This window comes from Macaca nemestrina, chromosome 3 (assembly GCF_043159975.1).
Source record: "Macaca nemestrina isolate mMacNem1 chromosome 3, mMacNem.hap1, whole genome shotgun sequence".
Classification (NCBI taxonomy): domain Eukaryota; kingdom Metazoa; phylum Chordata; class Mammalia; order Primates; family Cercopithecidae; genus Macaca; species Macaca nemestrina.
The window spans coordinates 173,548,831-173,569,643 of record NC_092127.1 but is presented as its reverse complement, the minus strand read 5'-3'; the positions used below and the strand labels follow the sequence as shown (position 1 = coordinate 173,569,643).

Below are 20,813 nucleotides of genomic sequence, written 5' to 3'. Positions count from 1 at the left end.
ATTAAAAAAGAAACAGGGAAAAAAAGCTCTGGCATCAGTCTTCAATATTGTTGTCTAATTAAATGGCAATGGAGTGGATGCGTAAAAATATGCATTAGAGGTGTGTAATGCGTAATGTGAAGAAGAGTAATCAAAGCCATTCAACAGGATTTAGGAAAGGATTTCAGCTGGCAGCTTACGAGACAGGAGCATATAATTTTGCTAATTTGCAATAGGTATTGTAACATATAAACATTACTGCTTTGCATATTTTAATGAAAACTGCTTCTACACCAAAATGAATCTTTTAGCTTGAACTCTCTGCATACCACAGAGCTTCTACCTATTATGAGTTCAGCATAAATAAGGAAGGCACGCAAGCTGCATTAAAAGAATGGTCACCTCATTAAAATAGGTTAAAACCAAGCCCCTATTCCAAGCTACTATAACACCATAAAGTAAGTTTGATGACAGGTGTTGTATTACATTTTTATATCACAATGAACTTGTACTCACACAAACCAAATCTGCATGTTTCCCTTGATATACACCTGCAACTTGTTAATTCAAGAACCTTTATTAAGAAAGTATACATTTAGCAACACCTATAGATTTGTAAAAACCCTATTAGCTTGCTTGAGAATCTAGAGTAAATGTATTTGGGGTCTTATTTGCATGGCTTGTAAAGACATGGAAACTACTGATGACTTTTTCAAAAGGACATGCTTGCAGATAGCACAGTTCCACAAATTGATGTATGCATATTACCCAGACCTGGAGCCGAAAGAGTTGAGAGAGATTTGGGTCCTGTGTAAAGCTGAGGACATCACTTACCTGCCAGCCTGCTTCTCTCTGAAGTACTTTTTTCCAGTCTTCTTCCAGCCTTGGGGAGGTCTCATCCATTGCTGATGCTGCTTGCACAAACTGGATTCGCCAGCAGCTGTTACTCTCTCTCCTTGCAAGCCTTTACCAAAGCAGCAGCCAGGGCAGTCCAGGGGCAGACTGTCGTGGAGAAAATGCCATGCCAGAGGATGAGGGATCGGGCAGGAAGAACCCACCAGGGAACAAATTCGGGACACATGGGGCTACCCAGACAGATGCCAACTGGCCAAGCTGAAGGCCAGCTCAGCCATCAAGCGTCCAGAGATTAGGAACAACCAAGCTCCAGGGCCGGTGGACAATGGGTCATTCTTATGCTTCTGGTGTAAAGGTCAGAAGAGGGAAGTGTGCAGGCTTGCTCTATGCTTTAGAAATATGCATTTCTATGTGTGCTCCCGTATTCTCCTTGCCCCAGTACACACACACACACACACACACACACACACACGCTCACACACACACCAAAATTTGCATTGTTCTGCCGGGTTGCATCAGTGGGCTGGTGTATCCTAGAAGAAATAAACTATTTTACATAGTAGCAACATTTCATTTGAATACATCTCCCCCAAAAAGCAGCGTATGAATCACTCAGCAGCCAGTGAACATGAATAATAGCAAGCTCCTTTGGGTGAAAATAGACTCATTCCCATAGTTGAATTCTGAGCATCTAGAGTCCCGCCCCTTCCCCCATAAGATGTTCTGCAAGCAGGCATTTCAATCCGACCGTGGGCCTCGACCCCTTTTCCAAATCAGTATCCAAAAGGATCAGAGGCTTCGGTTTGAATGAACTCCTCAAACTTTAGAACTCAAACCCAGCCAATGCTTCACTAGCACTTCACATGCAGAATGATGTTGGCTCGTGATACTAAGAATTGCCCTTCACCCCTAGAGATTCTTATCTAATTAGTCTAAACTAGGGCCCAAGACATTGGGAATTTTTTTAATGTTCTCCAGATGCACCCAGGATTAGAATCACAAAACTTGGTGCAGAGTATCATTTAAGATATCTGTGATGTAATCACTCATCTGATGCCTGAATCCCCATGACCCGGTCTATACCACTAAATACAGTAAATTCACTACCTACCAAGACAGTCCTGTTTCATGGCTGATAATTTTTGTCCCAAAATGAACTGATTTCCTTCTCCCTGCAACTTCTACCCACGGACGTACTGCTTTTTAATTCCAGAAGGAATGAGACTAAAGCCTATTCTACAGAACAACCCTTCAGAGATGCAAAGACAGTGGTACCCCATGCTCCCAAACTTCTACTAAAGTGTCCAATTTCCAGATTAAATATTGTTAGGTTCCTCCGAAAATGGTGCAAGATGGTTTCAGGTCACTTCTCCATTCTTGTTGCCAGTCTCGGAATATATTCTACAAGTTCCCGTGCTAGCAGAAGTGATCATAACATTCTTGCTATGATCTATCATGGCACACACAGCCAAATAATCTCATGCCTTGTTTGAAAAATTGCCACAATATCAACCATAATCATCATAATAAGAGCAACCAACATTTACTGAGCAGGGACCTAGGTGTCCAATGTTATGTCATTATTATGCTCCTGATTTACAGATAAAGAATCCAGGCCAGGTGTGGTGACTCACGCCTGTAATCCCAGCACTTTGGGAGGCTGAGGCAGGTGGATCACGAGGTCAGGAGATCAAGACCATTCCGGCTAACATGGTGAAACCCCGTCTCTACTAAAAATACAGAAAAATTAGCCGGGCGTGGTGGTGGGCGCTTGTAGTCCCAGTTGCTGGGGAGGCTGAGGCAGGAGAATGGTGTGAACCCAGGAGGTGGAGCTTGCAGTGAGCCGAAATCGCACCACTGCACTCCAACCTGGGCGACAGAACAAGACTCCGCCACAAAAAAAAAAAAAAAAAGAATCCAAAAAGAGATAAGGACATTTGCCTTGGTGATGAGGCCAAGAGTTAGTTCAGATATAACTCCAAGGTCTACCTGAGGCTAGTCAATACCCTTTCACGATGCAGTCTCAGATCCCATTGGCTCTTTTGACAATCATACCTCATTAATACAGCACTTCCTTCAGTTATGACACTTAAGTTTGTTCTTATCTGAAGATTATAAAGAAACACGCTTTGTAGGCTGTAAACCGTCATACAAACCTAGTTTGCCATTATTATCCTTTTAGTAATCACACGACTATACCTTCCACCTCGTCTCTAGTAAAACAGACACATGCAAAACCCTTTACTTGCCCAGTTCCTCCCTTTTACTGAGAATATACAGATGCTTCTCAGAGGTTCTTTCTGAGGTGTAAGAGAGAAAGGCCAAGAGGACTAAGGTTCCAGAAAATTTCCCCAGAGACTAGACTCAATGGAAGCCTCACCAGTCATATGGTTCTTCCCCCATTTCCCCTAAATCCTTATGAACAGCATCCCATAAGGACAACTGGGAGCAATTAGTTTTATCATTTGAATTGCACCATCTGCAATGTAGTCATATCTGTTCTTATGGGAGGCAGCACACGAGTGGTTGGAAGCATAGACTTAGATTTGATTATCAGCTCCATTATTTTCTAACTCTGTGTCCCTGGGCAGGTTACTCATCTTCTCTGAGACCTGGTTTCCATGTGTGTAAAGGGGAAGTGTGCGTTATTGTCTCAGGCACATTCTTGTCCACCAGTATCTAGTTCCCCTCTACTTCCAAGCCCACAGCAAGATAGCATTTCCCTAACCCACTTAAAATCCAGCATAATCACATGACTTGTTTTGTCCAAGGAAATGTAAGAGGATGGGTATTAATTCCCAGGGTGGGGGAGGCTTCAATAACAGGCACTTGATTCTCAGCCTGCTCTTTCTCTATTGCAGTGATTGCAGATGCCTGTGTTGCTAAGCCGTGCCTTAACATAGAGGCAGACAGGAATGCCGAGCCTGTTCTCAAGGAGAACAGGCACCTTGGAGAGTCACCTGGACCACCAAGAGGCATTATGTGAATAAGAAATAAGCTTCCAGTGTTATTTGTTACAACATAAGCTAGCCTACACTTTCCAATGCAGAGTGGTTCTGAAAATGAAATTAAAAAAAAAATTCTAGCTAGAACATAGATCCCAGACATTGGGTAGTCCTGCAATATTATTTTAAATAGCTTCCATTATAGCCCCAGTCTGTTCTTCCCAGACTCTCACACTTCACTATTTTCTCTTCCTTCTCCAGTCTTGATTTTTCCGGTATCATAAGATACCAGCATTAAGTGTCACAGTTTCTAAAGATGATGCAGAAATATGAATTTTAAGAAGAAAGAGCAAAGCATTCAACAATGCAGTATGCCTTCGTCTCAGAATCCAAACTCAGAACAGCATGACTTCGATGCTACCGATCACTTAGCAAGGAAATTAACGAAAGCAAAGTGAAGCATCAAATAACAAACGTAGCTCTGTATGAATTTGATGCTGATAAAACAAAGTACATGTCTCCAAATTGTAAACATAATGAGAACATACATGAATACAAGAGCTAATTAAACAGCATAGCTTTTATTCACTGTGCTTAAATCAAGCACTAAAAAAAATAAAAAGAATAGGTTTTTTTCTTCTTTGTTGGATGTCTTAATTAAATGAAGGAGAGATTATAAAAATAAACATCAAGGAAAGTATGGATAATGACTCTGGCCAAACCACGACACTGACATTTCATGAACTCTAAGTCTTTTATTTCAAGCTCTTGTGCTTCTTAACACCACACAAACTTGAGCTTCCTCTAGGACACCCCTGGGAGATTCTTATTTTTAAATGTTTTCAAATGTAAGTGCTAATAACTAAATGGGAGTCCTAACCCTCATTACTTTAGAATGTGACCCTTATTTAGAATAGGGTCTTATCTTTTTTTTTTTTTTTTTCCTGAGACAGAGTCTCGATCTTTCGCCCAGGCTGGGGCAGTGGCGTGATCTTGGCTCAGCGCAACCTCTGCCTCCCAGGTTCAAGGAATTCTCCTGCCTCAGCCTCCCAAGTAGCTGGGACTAAAAGCACACACCATCATGCCGGCTAATTTTTGTATTTTTGGTAGAGGCAGGGTTTCACCATGTTGCTCAGGCAGGTCTCGAACTCCTGACCTCAAGTGATCTGCCCGCCTCAGCCTCCCAAAGTGCTGAGACTGCAGATTGCAGGCATGAGCCACCACACCCGGCCAGAGATAGAGTCTTTACAAAGGGAATCAAACTGAAATGAGGTCATTAGGGTGGGCTTTAATCCAATATAATTGATGTCCTTATAAAAAGGGGAAAATTGGGTCACAGAGACAGATGTAGACAGGGAAAAGGCCATATGAGGGTAAGGATAGATTCAGGGTGATGCAGCTACAAGCCAAGGGAGACCATAGATTTCCAGCAACCACCAGATCCTAGGAGAGAGGCAGTGTCCTAGTCCACGTGTGCTGCTGTAACAGAATACCTCAGTCTCGGTAATTTATGAAGAACAGAAACTTATTTCTTGCCATTCTGGAGGCTGGGATATCCAAAACCAAGGCACCGGCAGTTTCGATCGTCTGGTGAGGGCAGCTTCTCTGGAGGGCAGGAATACTGTGTGCTCACTTGCCAAAAGGGCAGGTGACTGAACTGTGTGAAGCCACTTCTATGAGGGACTTAATCACATTCACAAGGGAGGAGCCCTCACGGCCTCATCACCTCTTAAAGGCCTCACCTCTTAGTATTATCATGTTAACAACACCTGAATTTTGGAAAGGATCTATTCAAACCACAGTAGGCATGATATGGTTTGGATTTGTGTCCCCACCCAAATCTCACATTGAATTGGAGGAGGGGCCTGGTAGGAGGTGATTGGATCATGGAGGTGGATTTTCCCCTTGCTGTTCTCAGGGTAGTGATTCTCACGAGATCTGATGCTTTAAAAGTGTGTGGCGCTTCCCTCTTCGCCCTCTCTCTCTCTCTCTCTCTCGTCTGCCACCATGCGAAGAAGGCGCTTGCTTCCCCTTCGCCTTCCACCATGATCATAAATTTCCTGGGGCCTCCCAGCAATGCTTCCTGTTAAGCCTGCAGAACTGAGAGTCAATTAAATCTATTTTCTTCATAAATTACCCACTCCTCAGTTAGTTCTTTATAGCAGTGTGAGAATGCACTAATACAAGGCATGAAACAGATTCTCATAGCCCCCAGAAGGAATCAACTCTGTCAACAAACAGTGTGATCTTCGACTTCTAACCTCCAGAACTGTGAGACCATACATTTCTGTTGTCAACACCATCCACTTTGTAGTATTTTGTTACTGCAGCGCTAGCAAACGAATACACTCTGAATTTAAAAATAAAATAAATTTTTAAATAAAGTAAAAATCATGGCGAGAATGTAGTATTTAAGCAGAGTAAACTAGGTACCTTATAAAAACTTTTACTCTACCACTTCTTGGCTCAGAATAAACAACACACTTTCAGTACGTCAGGAATGTGGGCCTGCAGTCATGCAGTTAAGCTGCTGGTACCATGTGAAATTTAATATCAAATTGATGCCAAAAAGTCATGGAAAACCTTTTCCGTACCTACTGTTTTTTCCCTCCAGATAAGCAGCATATTAAGAATATGCTGACTAATGAGAAATAGAGTTTTAGAATTTGTAACATTTTCCTTATGAAAAAGTTATATATATGAAAAATCTATACAAAATGCATCAGTCAGTCCTCCCATGATTTAAGATAAATTCCTTTAGCTTATAGAATTAAGCCAGGCACAGTGACTCACTCCTGTAATCCCAGTGCTTTGGGAGGCTGAGGTGGGAGGATTGCTTGAGCCCAAGAATTTGAGGTCACAGTAAGCTATGATGGTACCACAGTGCTCCAGCCTGGGCAGCAGAGTGAGACCCTGTCTCAACAACGAGGAAGTGGGGGAAACGTGGTTAAGAAGTCATCGTAAGAATCAAGCAACTAAAAAATAGTTTTCCAGGTGAATTAAAACATGCATGCCACAGTGCCAAATGCTGGTAAAAGATGGTAATTTACCCTGATCTGTTAGATGCAAATATTCAATCTAGAGGAGAAAACAAAAAAGTTTGGGGTGGAGGGAGCAGGAGAATATTGAGAAAATTAAGTACAGAGCCAAGGAGTCTCCAGGCATGGAAGAAATGAGATGATCTTTCACCTACCCATGGGATTTTGTACATACTTGCACTTAACAGCTATGACAGAATTTTTATGAGTCCCTACTGCCCACGTTATACATTTCCAGTTTAACTTCACCTCAATGAAATTTTTGTAGACATGAATAGGGTATGTTTTCCCATAAACTTTTACTTCTGTTTTTTGTTTTTAGGTGGGTTTTTTTTTTCATTAGATGCTAATAGCAAGTTATTTACCTTCAGAAATATGCTTCACCAACAAATTCTAATCATGTATCAAACCCACACTACTAGAGGTGGCTATATATTAACTCTATAATAAAACAAATAAATCCAAAAAAATTTCTGTCCTAAGAGTGACAAATCTGAAAACTATGAATTCCAGAACTGTAGTCATTGTGTTTCAGAAGATGGGAAAATAGAGCACTGGCTTCCTGCTCACCGTTGCCCTGGAACAGTGATGCTCAGCATTCTCTCTGTAAAATATGTAGCCTGAACTGCAATGACACCCATGGCTTTATGGCCAATGGAACACCCATGGCTGGTGGAGTGAAGACTTTCTGGTCTACTTGCGTCTCTTGGCTCCCACATACTGACTTGTAGACTTACGAAGATTCATTTGCATTTGTCCCAATCCTGTTATTGCCAATTGTGCCTGTTAATATAATTACATAATCCAATTAAACAATTACATCTATAAAATCTGAGTTTGAATAGAAAAAAACAGTTGCTGCTTTCATGAAACAAGTCAAATGATTTGGAAAGAAAAGTTACTCTTCAAAAAGTTGTTATTGGAGGGCTAGGAATCCTAAAAACGTATACAGATTCTGTACTTAGATTGTTGGACATTGTCTTTAAATTCTTGATTCACTTTAGAGAAACCAAAACTGAAATTTGTAGAGGTTACTTTAAGGCTATGGCTTACACAGGAGAAACTTCAGAACTTCTCTTTGTGGACCCATATTCAGAGAAAAGCCCTTGGCTCCACAGCAAAATAGTGGCAAATAAATGTGCATTTATATGTTTTAAGCAAAAGTCAAATGTTTTTTGCCTGCATATAATTTATGATTTCCCAATTTAATCAGTTTATGTGATTAACCAGTGAACTACCATTTTCAATTGTATGGAATAAGAAAGCTTCTATTACAAAAAAGAACGTAATAAACCAGGAAGGACTTTTTCTTAACCTACACATAACGAACAGGGATAGAAAGAAAAGACCCAAATATTCAAACCAAGAAACAGAATCCATTTCAATACTTAAGTGTATTTATATCGCTTAAGTGAGAAATAACCTGGCTGTCACTCCAAACATTAAATTTTGTATGAATCTGAGCCATGTAGATGCCAATTAATTATTGCATGGCATTACTATGTCTTTCTATAACTGTGGAATAATACCAACTGACTATGATCACAAGGATTTAGTTGACATTTATTAATGGAAATCAGATGACTTCATCCACAGTGTCTAAATTACTTTGATATGTTTGTGCCCGAAGCAAAATAATGTAATAAAAAACAACATATAGATGAGAACCTCAATTTTTCTCTACATATGAATCTGTCACTGATTTGCAAAGAATCAAATATAAGTCCAACCAGGTGAAGACATTCAATACATCATCCTTCCCGATTCAGTATAAAAATAATATTGGCCTTTCTAGTATGTTTATATCCTGTTCCTGACTTTGTGACATGCTGGGCATCAAGAGAGCCCAGAGACACGGAGTATTGCCTTAGCAAATGTTAATCCCGGCAGAGATAAATTACAGAATACTTTCTTTAAAGTTTCCTTTAAAGACTATCTGAAGTCATAAGCCCCCAGAAATAATCAATAAACTAATGAGTAGAGTGGGAATGCAGATCTTAAGACTAGGCTGAACGAAAAACAAAATGGCTATATGATATATTTGAGGGACGCTGGAAACTCTTCCCCTCATTCTCTCCCTCCTGGGAAAAAAAAAAAAAAAAGGCCCCAGCAGTCTAAAAATCCCACCAGCCATATCTTTTGATTTTAAAACCTTTTCTGTCATTGTCTATGAAATTCAAACACTCCTAGGAGGGGTAGCCTGAAGCTTTATCTCCTGACATTGTGTTACAAGTTATTTTCCAGTTCAGCTTGGAAAGCAGGACTCTCTGCACCCAGGCAAGGGGCGTGGATGGGATGAAAGGAGCCTTAAAAATGGCTAGACGAGAGGAGCTGGGGGATTGCTAAACTCTCCCAGGCACAAATTGATTTACAAAATACGAATTTAAAGGTTCTGGAAAATTGAGACTTTAGAAATGACCAAATTCTTTTGATTGCAGATTATTAGAAACTATCCAATTGCTTTACGTACTTGTAACATAACTAGGTTCTTGTGGCTGTTGTAAAATGTAAATTGGGGAGGGGATATGGGATGTTTCTTCCCTCTCCATTTACTCCTAGTACCAACATCCTAATGTGAGGGGAACCTCAGATCGGGTTCAAGTATTTCAAAATGGGAGAGAATTAAGACGGCAATTTGGAAGGTGAACTAAGGCTGCATTACTCAAAGAGGTACAGACCAGCATCACTTAGGAGCTTGTAAGAAATGCAGAATCTCAGGCCCCACTCCAGACCTACAGTATTTTATTTTCATTTTAGCAAGGCTGATTCATTAAGTTTAAGCAGCAATGGGCTAGGGACACTTACCTTGAAGGTCTATTTGCATATGAAGCTTTATTTCTTTATTTTTAACTAAGAGCACAGGCTTAGGGTGGATTTGGAACAGAATGACTGGTCAACATTCTGGGGAAGAATTTAGCCCCCTACCAAGAAACTGCTTGTTACTACCTCTGGAGAACTTTCTCAGGGATCTCATTTTTCAATATTCTACAAGGATTTTTAGAGGCATGATCCAGTAGGTGCAAATGGCAGGACTCCGGCCCTTAAATCACCCAACACCTTCGACATACATGGCTATTCCACTTATTAGTTCAGAAAAACAACTGATGACAAGTGCATGACGCCGCCTCTGGACGTTCAGATGACTGATTTTGTATAAATCAATATTGAGTGCCACAAAATGTCAGAAAATACCAAATGAGGAGAAAAGAATCAATAGATAACCTTGGAATTAAATGAGTGATGAATAATCTTTACCAACTAAAATAAATTAAACTATGAAAACCAGGTTAAAGCAATATCAAGGGTCTGGCATAAAACCACACACAAAAAAATGTAATTTACAGGTAAGGCCACTTGCGAGTAACATGGTTGTTCATTTTTTTTTCCAGGAAACCATTATGACAGGAACTACAAAATAAGAGCTGAATTCATACTTCCTAGCTTCTGTCTAAACAGTCATAATGTTTTAAGGTTCTACAACAAATAAACTACAATTTACAGGTGCAGACGCTGTATTAACTTAGCATCCATAAAACTGAGCATGCATTTGCTCAACACTTTTAGGGAGGAGGTGGTAAGAGTAGGAAGACAAATTCTATGATTTATTCAATTTACTTTTGGTTGGATCTGCATCTGCACCCAAATCTCATGTCGAATTGTAATCTCCACTGTTGGAGGTGGGGCCTGGTGGGAGGTGATCGGATTATTGAAGTGGTTTCTAATGGTTTAGCACCATCCCCCTAGTGCTGTCTTATAATAGAGTTCTCACAAGATCTGGTTGTTTAAAAGTGTGCAGCACCTTCACCCTCTTTCTTCCTGCTCCAGCCATGTGAAAAAGGCACTTCTCCTGCACCTTCTGCCATGATTTTAAGTTTCCTGAGGTCTCACCAGCCATGCTTCCTGTACAGTCTACGGAACTGTGAGCCAATTAAACCTCTTTTCTGTATAAATAGCCGAGTCTCAGGTATTTCTTTATAGCAATGCAAGAATGAACTAATATAGCTTTATTTCAGATTTTAAGTATGCCTATCAGAAATGGTCTCCACATGAAGAAATGATAAATGTTTGAAGTAACAGATATCCTAATTACCCTATCATTACACATTGTATATATGTAACAAAATATCACATGTACCCCATACATATGCAAAATTATAAGGTATCCATTTTTTAAGAAAAATGTAAATTTATAAACAGACCAAACTGGATTTCAGAATTCAAATTCAAATGTGTTTCCAAGTCTGAAACTGACATCATAGGTACACCCAGTGCTGTAATAGAAATCAAGATAAATGTCTTTCTTCTTGGGTAAACAGATGCAAAGTCATGTTTTTACATCATTTTTTTTTTTTTGTCCCAGAATATGTTCATGGATTCAAAAAGCACAAATTAAATACCTACTGTGTGCTAAGAATGGTGCTAGGTACTAACGATTGAGAGATGAGAAAAACATATCCATGCCCTCATGGTCTTGTGAGAGGGAAAGACAGATAAACAACCATTGCAGCTGCAAGTAAGATCAGCGCTCTGGGCAGGAGAATATGGCTGCACGACCCCAGGGATCCATCCCAGCCCAGCCCCCTGCCCCAACATAGCTCAGCTCCAGAAATCACCACTCTTGTCACAATGTCCTTGGAGAAGAGCAGCACGGAGACCCAGTCCCACCTTTAGTGGGTGCCACTGAAACTAGAGTATCATGGTAGTATTTAAAATACAATCGTTTCTAAAATGTTTCACATCAATACAGACCACAGGACGGGGAACAATTCATGGTACCCCAACCTATAGACTACTTTCTTTTTTTTTCAGGCTCATTTCCAAATCCAAATATCCAGGGATACCTACACAACACTATGTCCACACAGACTAATACGTAACACTGATGTCCACACAGGTTAATAAACTCTCCTCATCTAGACTTCAGTCACTGATTTGTATGAACAGAGAAATTTGGCGACAAGGGTCCTTCTGATCTAATAGCTCCTGAGGCCCTGTTTCTTCCAGGGTCCCCTTTGGAGGTAGGACAATCCCGGAGTAGCTGACATGTTAAGTCTTTCCAAATTGTATTTAACAGCAAAGAGACGGAAAACTACATCTTTTAGAAGGGCTTATGGAGTAGGTGGGGATTGTATTTCTTGGACTTGGGCAGAAAGAGTGCTATCTGGGAACTTTGGATTTCCACCTCATTGGAAGACATCCTCAAATACTTCCAGTTGAGGTTCCATCTTCCTGGCAGGGACTGTGGGCTGCTCTTATTTATAGAGGAACGGCAGGGAGGCAAAGAGCGGGGGGCCTCTTCTCCGAAAGGCAGCCCACATGGAGCACAGATACAACACTTGTAGATACAACTTCCCAGTTAAAGCCGGGCTGCCATCCTACTAAAAACTACACTGCAAATCAGGACTGTGAACAGATTTAGAAACCAAATTAAACCAAGTCTGCCCTGGAGATGGTTGTTAAGCCATAGTAAACATATCAAACCAGGGGCTTGAAATCATGCCACCTGGCCAGAAACTGCTCTGGCCTCACTCTTTGTTACAAGGATGAGCTCAGAGGCTCAAAAACGTTGAGCAGCTGCAACATGCCACGCGCTTCAATGTTTTACACAATTCTGTATGATATCACCATCATTCCCATTTTACAGATGAGGACACCGAAGCATGGAAAAGTAGAATAACTTCCAAAAGTTTTCATAGCTTTGAAAGGGGGAAGCCTTGGCCAAGTGGGTAGTTCCAGAGCCCTCTCCATTAGCCACACTCTCAACTGCCTTCCCTTCTCAATCAGCTCCTCAACAAAAGACTCAAGATGGTATCGGCACCTGGCAGCAGATTAAAGACTCACTTCAGGGACTTCTGCAAGCCACATCCCAGATGCTGATAATATAGAGGTCTACCCAACACAAATGGAAACAATAGAGCCTGAAGGTGTGTAGGATACAGACAGGCACGAAAGAGCACCCAGGACAGACAGCAGAGCCCTCCAACACAGAGCCCTCGGGCTCACAGCTGCTGCAAGAAGCGCTACTCTCTCCTTCTGGTCCAATGAGTACTCACAAAGTTGTTTTGCTTTTAAGATGCGCTTAATGCCTTCTTCCAAAAAAAAAAAAAAAAAGCCTCGTCAGTATAAAATGAACCGGAATTATAGCTGCCGCTTTGATGCCGTGTGTTATTTTTGGCTGAGTGTCCTGCTCTTCTGGAGGCTGTTGGTAGGGTGCTGAAGTCTACTCTAGTAACACAGGCTGACTGCTGTCCCCAAAGGACCCCTAGGAAAACAAGAGGAACTATCTCGCAGTCTTCAGCAGACAGGGGAGGTTTAACATAAATAAACTCCCACTTAACGTTTTCTCTAAAAAGCATCCATTCATTATCTTTATTTCCAACACAGTATTTATGAATTTCCTTTCAGCCGGGCCCGTCAGGCCAAACGTCACCACTCCATGGTGAAACATCGTGTGCATTATCTTTTCCTCCTAGGAAGATGAAGGCCAATGAATAAAAGAAAGGGGGATGTGGCCCCTATATTTAGCTCTCCTCACAACATCATGTCTCACAGGTATTAAAAATAGACTCAAATCACTTGAAGACATTCTGAAAAATCAAAGACGGAATAGCTTTCCAAGAGGAAGTTTTACATGTCTTCTGCTTTCTTCCTAGTTGAGATGTTTTAAGCGGCAAAAGCTCCTTAAGAGTAGAGTGGGCACCCCCTTTGTGGAGGCCAGGCCCGGGTGGCTATAGAGGTTGATCACATCCTCTATCTCCTATTCATCCTTCTTGCAGCTTCAGTGCTTTGTGGACTGTATTTTGAGAGAGATCTGTGCAGGTCCTTGGTGAAAAGTGCGAAATAGGCTGTGTGGAAAAAGTCTCCTCTGTCATCTACCTTTCCCCCACTCGGGCTCTGACGCTCCCAAGGTCCCTGTCAGAGAGAAATCAGCTCAGATTCAATTCACTGAACAAATACGTGTTATTTGTGATCTGCCAGGCACAGTGCCAGGCAAGGCAAAGGGAGAAGAGGGGAGCAAAGGATGGACCGTCCTTGTTAGAGTGGGTGCCAGGTAATTCCACAAGGAAGTAGAGCTTCCAGAGGACCGTGGGCAACGCAATTCAAAGAGAGAGTTGACATCTTATTGGAAGGGATCAGAAGGAACATCAAACTGCAGGAAGCATGTGAATCAGACAATAAAGACAAAAGCAGAAATGGGGCTGTTTGTATACCTGTGTCCAGATTTGGAGGAAGGTCAACAATTAGTTTGGTGCAATGACTCACCCCAAAAATATATGCCCAGTAAACCCTGAGGAAAAGCCTTTTATAGCTAAAGAAAGGAATCTGCAGATGGAGAAATCACACAGTACTTAAAAATGCAGCCTCTTTCAAATACTGCAGTTCACCAGCTGTGTAACCTTGGGCAATTTACTTCCCTTCCCTGAGCCTCAATTTCGTCATCTGGAAAATGGGGATCATACTTCACTCGGCTGATGTGCATATTAAACCATAGTGTGAATCTACAACACCCGTGTATGGCGCGAGGTTCAAGGTGGGCACTCAATGAATGGATGTAACTCACTCATGTGGGAGCTATTTACATTGGAACATGTTTCTAATATGCCTCGAGTCACATACAGCACCCACTCTTCTGGCAGAAAGGCTTGATTAACACGAGAGCACAGTGAGGGTAAGATAGTGTGGACTCTGCTTTTAGAACTGTGTAATTTTCAGACTTCTTTATGGCTTATCCCACGTTACAGAGGAAGAAAACAGCCACCACCAGTTTCCAATGACACAAGCAAATACACAACCTTGAAAAAGCAACTCTTCTAATGGGACTTTATTTCAATCCTTGACTGGGCAGCTCATCGCACTTTGGGATCACTCATCAAGTTTGGTGGAAAGCTAGGGGGAGGTATTTTCTAACCTAAGGTAAGAGATAAAAGAGCCTGAGGAGGTTAACAGTGAGGGAATGGAAATAACAGGGGCGAAAATCAATGTTTATGAAATAGTCCTGTGTTTCTCAAACCTTCCTGTTCACGCAGATCTTCTGGGTATCTTGTTTCAATGCAGACTCTGATTCAGTATGCCTGGAGTGAGGCCCGGAACTCTATATTCTCATAAGCTCCTCCGTGATGCCTCTATTACTGGTCCATGGACCACCCTTTTATAATAAAGGAATGGTGTTTGTGTAGAGTCTAAGCAAGGGTTGAGTGGGGGAACCAGGAAATCCCCAAATAAAGGAAAAGAAGCTTGAAAGGAGAGTGATATCCAAACAAGATGGCAAGAAGACTAGATGATTTGAGGAGCAGCCAAGCCGGAGATGTAAATACAGAGACATGGCGTCCAAGGGGAAGGTTTTCGGAGAAGAGGCCCCAGCTCACGAAGTTCCAGTGCATTACTCACTTTGGCTGTGAGTCACTCAGAGCCTTTTAGAATTGTTGACGGCAAACATTTTGGAGAGTGCTGCGATAAAGGAATGTGCTCACAGTCATTAACCATGAAGCACTAACTCATTTCAGCAGCCTGACACAAATTATGCTACGCAGTTGAAAAATAGCTATTGATCAGTCCCTTCTTTCTGGTGCCTTCCAATACCCCAGATCAGCACTTCCATTCGTTTCCCCACCCCCAGATGCCCTCACACACCTAGTCAGATCCTGCCCAAGTCAAAAAAGATGCCCGCAGATTTTATTTTCTTCTAGATTTTGCCTTTAATAAAACAAGCACAGAAAGAGGCAAATTGAAAGATGCCTCCTTTAAGTTTCTCCACGTATCTGTTTCCTATGAACTTCCCAATGTCTTTTTTTCTTCTATACTCATTATAGACATAAAGGCAACAAATCAACTGATCTATCATTTCCTGGGCTAGAAGATAAGAAACGAAGAGGGCATGAAAAGGACAGAATATGAAATTAGGTTTTAAAGAATTGAACCTGATTCGGGGCAGGTCGAATGGCAACACTTTGAGCACCTTCAAGTAGCAACTTGAGCCTCAACAGAAAAAGCCCAGGGTCTTTCAAGAATCTTCCCTAGTTTCCTTCTTAATCTCAAGAGAAACTAAAGAAGCATGTAGACCTTCTATAGCAGACTGATTACAAAGAAGTCCCCCATTCTCTGTCCCTCCTTGTATCTATTTCCTTTGCCACGTGACTCTGCAATGACTCCCACCATATGAGGTAGTTTAGTTGATTTCCCCACCCTTGGAATCTCAGCTGCCTTGTCCCCTGCTTTAGCCAATAGATTGTGGCAAAGGTGCCTCATCCCTTGCTTCGGTCAATAGTCTTAAAGCAAAGCCAAGGGCATCCTTGCTCACATGACCTGCCAGCCCCCAGTTGACCCACCAGCTGGCCCAGATGCAAGACTGAGCCCAGCTGAGATAAGCAGAGCCTGGCCTAGCCACAGAACTGCACAGAAAACCCCTAGATCATGAGCAATAATAAATGGTGGTTGCTTCAAGCCATTAAGTTTTAGAGTGCTTTGTGATATAGCATTATTTGGCAAAAAAATAACTGACATACCTTCCTTTGGAAAAGCCATGATAGAAAGGCCAGATATACAAATAATTCCAAAAGGGCATTGGCTTTCCTCTGACAAAATTATTAATGAACACAAATACATTGTAATAGCATAATTGCATCATTTATAAACACAAAAACACATTAGGAAATTGGATAATAAAAGCACATTCCTATATTACTTTTCATTTTGCAAATGGTTGAATCTATTAATTAATAGACTATACTCACTTGTGTAACTTTTTAAAGTTTTCTAGACTTCAAATTGAGTCACTCATTTCTTCTTTTGTGCATTCATTTGTTGAAGATTATGATGAACCGAGTTGTGAGTTGGGTACAATAGTAGCTCTGAAGATGAATAACACATTGATCCCTGATTTCAAATGACTTCCATCTAGTAGGGTTGACAAAGACACATACTCCAAGACTCTTAATGAATGGCAGGGAGTACGTCAGGTTCTTTCTGTCAACTTTATTATTTTCAATCTGACCCACCTTACCAGGTCCAGATGAAATAGTCTTTTCTCTTTCACATCTTTACTACCAGCCTTATTTTTTCCCCAGCTATAAGTAGGCCTTCTCAGCTTCAAAAATACAATTTGGAAGGTGCAGAGCAGGTTCAGACAATAATCTAGGGGAGTCACAAAATTTAAGGTTTAAAGGAAAGCTTAATACTGGATACATTATGAAGGGCCTTGAATATCAGTTGTAGTATGTGTAGTTGGTTCTGCAGGCAATAGGGAGCCATGGAGAACTTCTGAGAGAGGGAGTGAAGTAATCAAAGCTATCATTTAGAAAGGGTGATTGGCCTCAGGGCCTTGCTATAAGATCATGGAAACCCAGGGTGATAGAGTTTCAGAATGGATGAGACTGTCAATTGCAGAAGCTGCCTAGAGATCAAAGAGGATGAAAAATTCATTGGGTCTGCCAAGTAGACAGCCACTGGTGACACTGGAAGGAAAAAATTCAATAGAACACAAAAGGTGAAGGAAATAGAGCAGGTGGGATAAGACTGTTCTCTACTTCAAATTTTTCTATGGAGAAGGCAGTTGTGATTGACTGTTTACAAAGAGAATTTGAGGAAGCACAGCCTTTGAGGGAAGATTAGAGTCAGTCTCTTTCCCATATGCCTAAATTGCTTTGGTTAGCTTAGCACCTTAGAGGGTGTGCCTGGGAGAGAAGAGATGGTTGAGGTCTCGAGGGACATATGCTGAGAGTATCCAGACATCTTGCTCCCATTTCAACAAGCTTAATCCCAATTATCTTCCTTATGTACAAGTGTTCTTTTCTGAATTTCACTGGGAAAAACTAGGGTTTCTTCTATTGATTAAAAAATAATTTTCTTAATTTTAAAACCATTAGGCCAAATAATTTCCACAATCCACTCTAGTTCTAAGATAATAATAGTATACTAATTATCTTTCAATACTCAGAATGAGAAGAAAATCAGGAGGTGGGCACCTGACATCTCTTGAGCCTATTACATATAGGTTAGACAATGTGCTGTATCCTGTCCATCCATGGACCACGCATTGAATTCACAACACAGCTCTTTGCAGGAGGAATCATTATCCCCATTCTGCAGATTAGGAAATTGAGGCCCAGAAAGATGAAATAACTTGCACAAGATCTCAGTGCTAAATCCAGAGCCTGGACTCTTAACCAGTAAGTCACAGCTGTGCACATTTTCATGAATACCCAGTGGAGCCTGGGGTTCATCCATGAGTTCCCAAGGTTCACTGAATTTGAATTTCTGGGAGCACATACAGCAGTAACTTTGGCCAGAAGATGCTGCTAAACTTAGGGGGAAAAAAAGGATGTGTTGAGAGAAAAAGATGGGAAGAGGAAGGTTTAAAATACTGGAAAGAATTAGAAAAAAGTACTAGTGAACTTTTGGACCTTGGAAATGTTGGTAAAAACAATCCTAATGTGGGAGCTATAAAAATCACACACACACACACACCTGAGACCATAAATGTCATCGCTAGAAAGGATATGTAGGTAACAGAAAAGGCATTCTTTACCCTAGGCTGAAATTGATTTTCATTCGGAAAATCTAAACTTATTGGTAATAATTATTAAAATATGGCTCACAATAGGCCTTGTCAAGTCTGCCTTATTTAAAATTTCACATTTCCCCAACTCTTTATACCCCTCTCTACTTTATTTCTCTCCATAGCACTTAACACCATTTCATTTTATGTACATATACTTTTACCCATTTGCTTATCACCTCTCTCCATCAGAATGCAACTTCTGTGGATTGGGGGGTGGGTGGGAAGGAGGCTCAGCATTATTTTTGTGGTTATTCACTTTGTATCTCTAGCATCCTCCATAATATCTGGCTCCTAGGAGGCACTGGATAAATATTTGTTGAACAAATGAATGTATTACTTCATCATGGTATTTATGGAATAAGCCTTCATATCTATTCATTCCCATCCCAACTTATGGCATCTGAAATGTTAGAGTCCCCATCAATTACAAGTCTATTTAGCATTTATATGGCACTTCATATTTAAAACTCACTGTTCAATTATTGATCCCCACAATCGACCTTGAAAATAGATCCTGAGTAGTGGAGTGTCCCACACCACTTTCCCTTCCTAGGCTTCCCCACGGGTGTAAGCAAAGGGCTAGGAAGGAGGAACAAGTTCAAGGATGAAGGGCAGGAAGGCAAGGCATGTGTTCTTGAAAATGCATTCCGTGGTCTACCTTTGCCTCCTTAGAAGTGATGAAGCAGGGCCAAGATCCTCTCCTCCAGCTGCTGCAGATGGGCTCAGCATCCCCACAGAGCAGGTAGAGAAGAAGCCCCAGGAGCCTAGAGAGGAAGTGAGCCATGAGGGGAGGAGGAACCCCCGGCAGCCATCCTCCAGCAGGGGTCTCTGACTCTGCCCTCTGAGCTCTCCATCTTTTTACAGGTGAAGACCAGACTGTACTTTCTTCCACATGACTTCTTTGCCCTGCTCCAGTGCTCAGCTGTCTACCACAGCAAGCCTGAACTCCTTGGCCTGAATTCCAGTGCCCTCACCTAGCCATCTGGTCTACCCTACCCATTTCGAGCCCAACTTAGCCTTAGGTAAGAAGATCAATGGACACATTGTGTATGGAGATGACCCAAATGTAGTTTAAAACACCACCAGATTTTAACTTAAGAGCTCAATAAGTTACGCTTCACTTACAAATATCTCAACCTGTGGTTCTTAGGATGAGGTTGCCCTGAGCAACTCAGATGAAATCAGATAGATACCTGAATTGCCATACTAAACAAACACCTGTCTAAATCACTTAATTTAGTGCTGTGGGACTTAAAAGTCTCAGCTCCTACTCTACCAACTCCTACCCCAGCTCTGCAAGAAGGATCACCAAATGATCAACAGGAAAATAATCAAAAGGAAAGAAGGCCCAGGTGTTGGTAGCCAAATAGGCATCTGGGGACATGGCAAGAAACACAAGTAAAAACAATGAGGTCCTTTTCATGAACTTGGTACAATAATGGCCATTTTTGGAAAATTCCAAACATACAAGGTGCAAAAAAAGTTTTTCTTGATGTAAAAGGAGAGAGAACTAACACTTGACAAGCACATTAAACATCTCCAATGTGCCCAGCACTATGCAAGCTCAACACATTCATCATCTTAAACTTCTCAAGAACCCAATGAGATATACGTTATATCTATCTTCATTTTCAAAATGGAAGCTGAAAAAGGCTCAGAAATGTTTAGTATCTTGCTTAAGGTCCTACAGTTAAAAAGATGAAAGAAACATGTCTGAAAACCAGGCCTTCTGACTTTTACGCCCAGTACTAGATATTCTGGTAGGTCATTCTACATAAATAACTTAAATACTGTTTTATTTCACACTGACTTTGACTTTTTGATCATTTCTTATTTTAGCAGCTAAACGGAGAAGGCATTTTAAGATATTTAATCTCTCTTTGTTGTTACTCTGAGGTCACACATCTTGCATTGCCCTAGGGAGGTTATTGCAAACGTTACTTATTACAATACTGTTTGAACTCTGTGTATTTATTAAACACCTATTGATTGTTAATAGAGATTCCTAGTTGATGAAATGACTGGGAGAGCCAGCTTTCTTTCTTCATTGTTGTGTATATTGACTTCATTATTTGAAGCCTTCATCTCAGACTCATAACATTCTCCAGACATACTTGATTCAAAGACATGTTCTCTCTACTGATGCTTCTAATCTTCAGTAGGTCACACATTATATACACATAGCTAGTAAATACATTTAAAAAGATATTTTTTGACACACATAAATTCACACTGCATGATACTTCCTGCAAGAAACTTCCAAACAACTAACTTGCTACCAGATTGTTAATAAAAATGTTGTGGAAACTGCTTCTAAAGGATGGCAATTAGCTACAATGATTAGACAAAACATGGTTTCACATTAAATTAAATTGATATTTAAATGTAATTGTTTTTAGCTCCGTGGTGTCAAGGTACTACATAAATCCATTATTACTA

The 20,813-nt window shown here is 41.0% G+C and overlaps 1 protein-coding gene across 13 annotated transcripts in view; it reads right to left on the bottom strand.

The window, feature by feature from the left end:
- Window positions 1–20,813, bottom strand: part of LOC105487840 (PPARG coactivator 1 alpha) — a 716,435-nt gene that overhangs the window by 337,586 nt on the left and 358,036 nt on the right. For 9 of the 13 annotated variants that reach the window (XR_011621420.1, XR_011621419.1, XR_011621421.1 and 6 more), the window contains one exon: window positions 814–981. The exons of the other annotated variants lie outside the window; for them this stretch is intronic. Coding sequence is in view for 4 of the 9 variants with exons in the window: in XM_024794754.2 (XP_024650522.1) it covers window positions 814–882 (69 nt within the window). In the remaining 5 variants the exon portion in view is untranslated. The remainder of the gene's footprint in view (window positions 1–813; window positions 982–20,813) is intronic. 13 annotated transcript variants of the gene reach the window in all.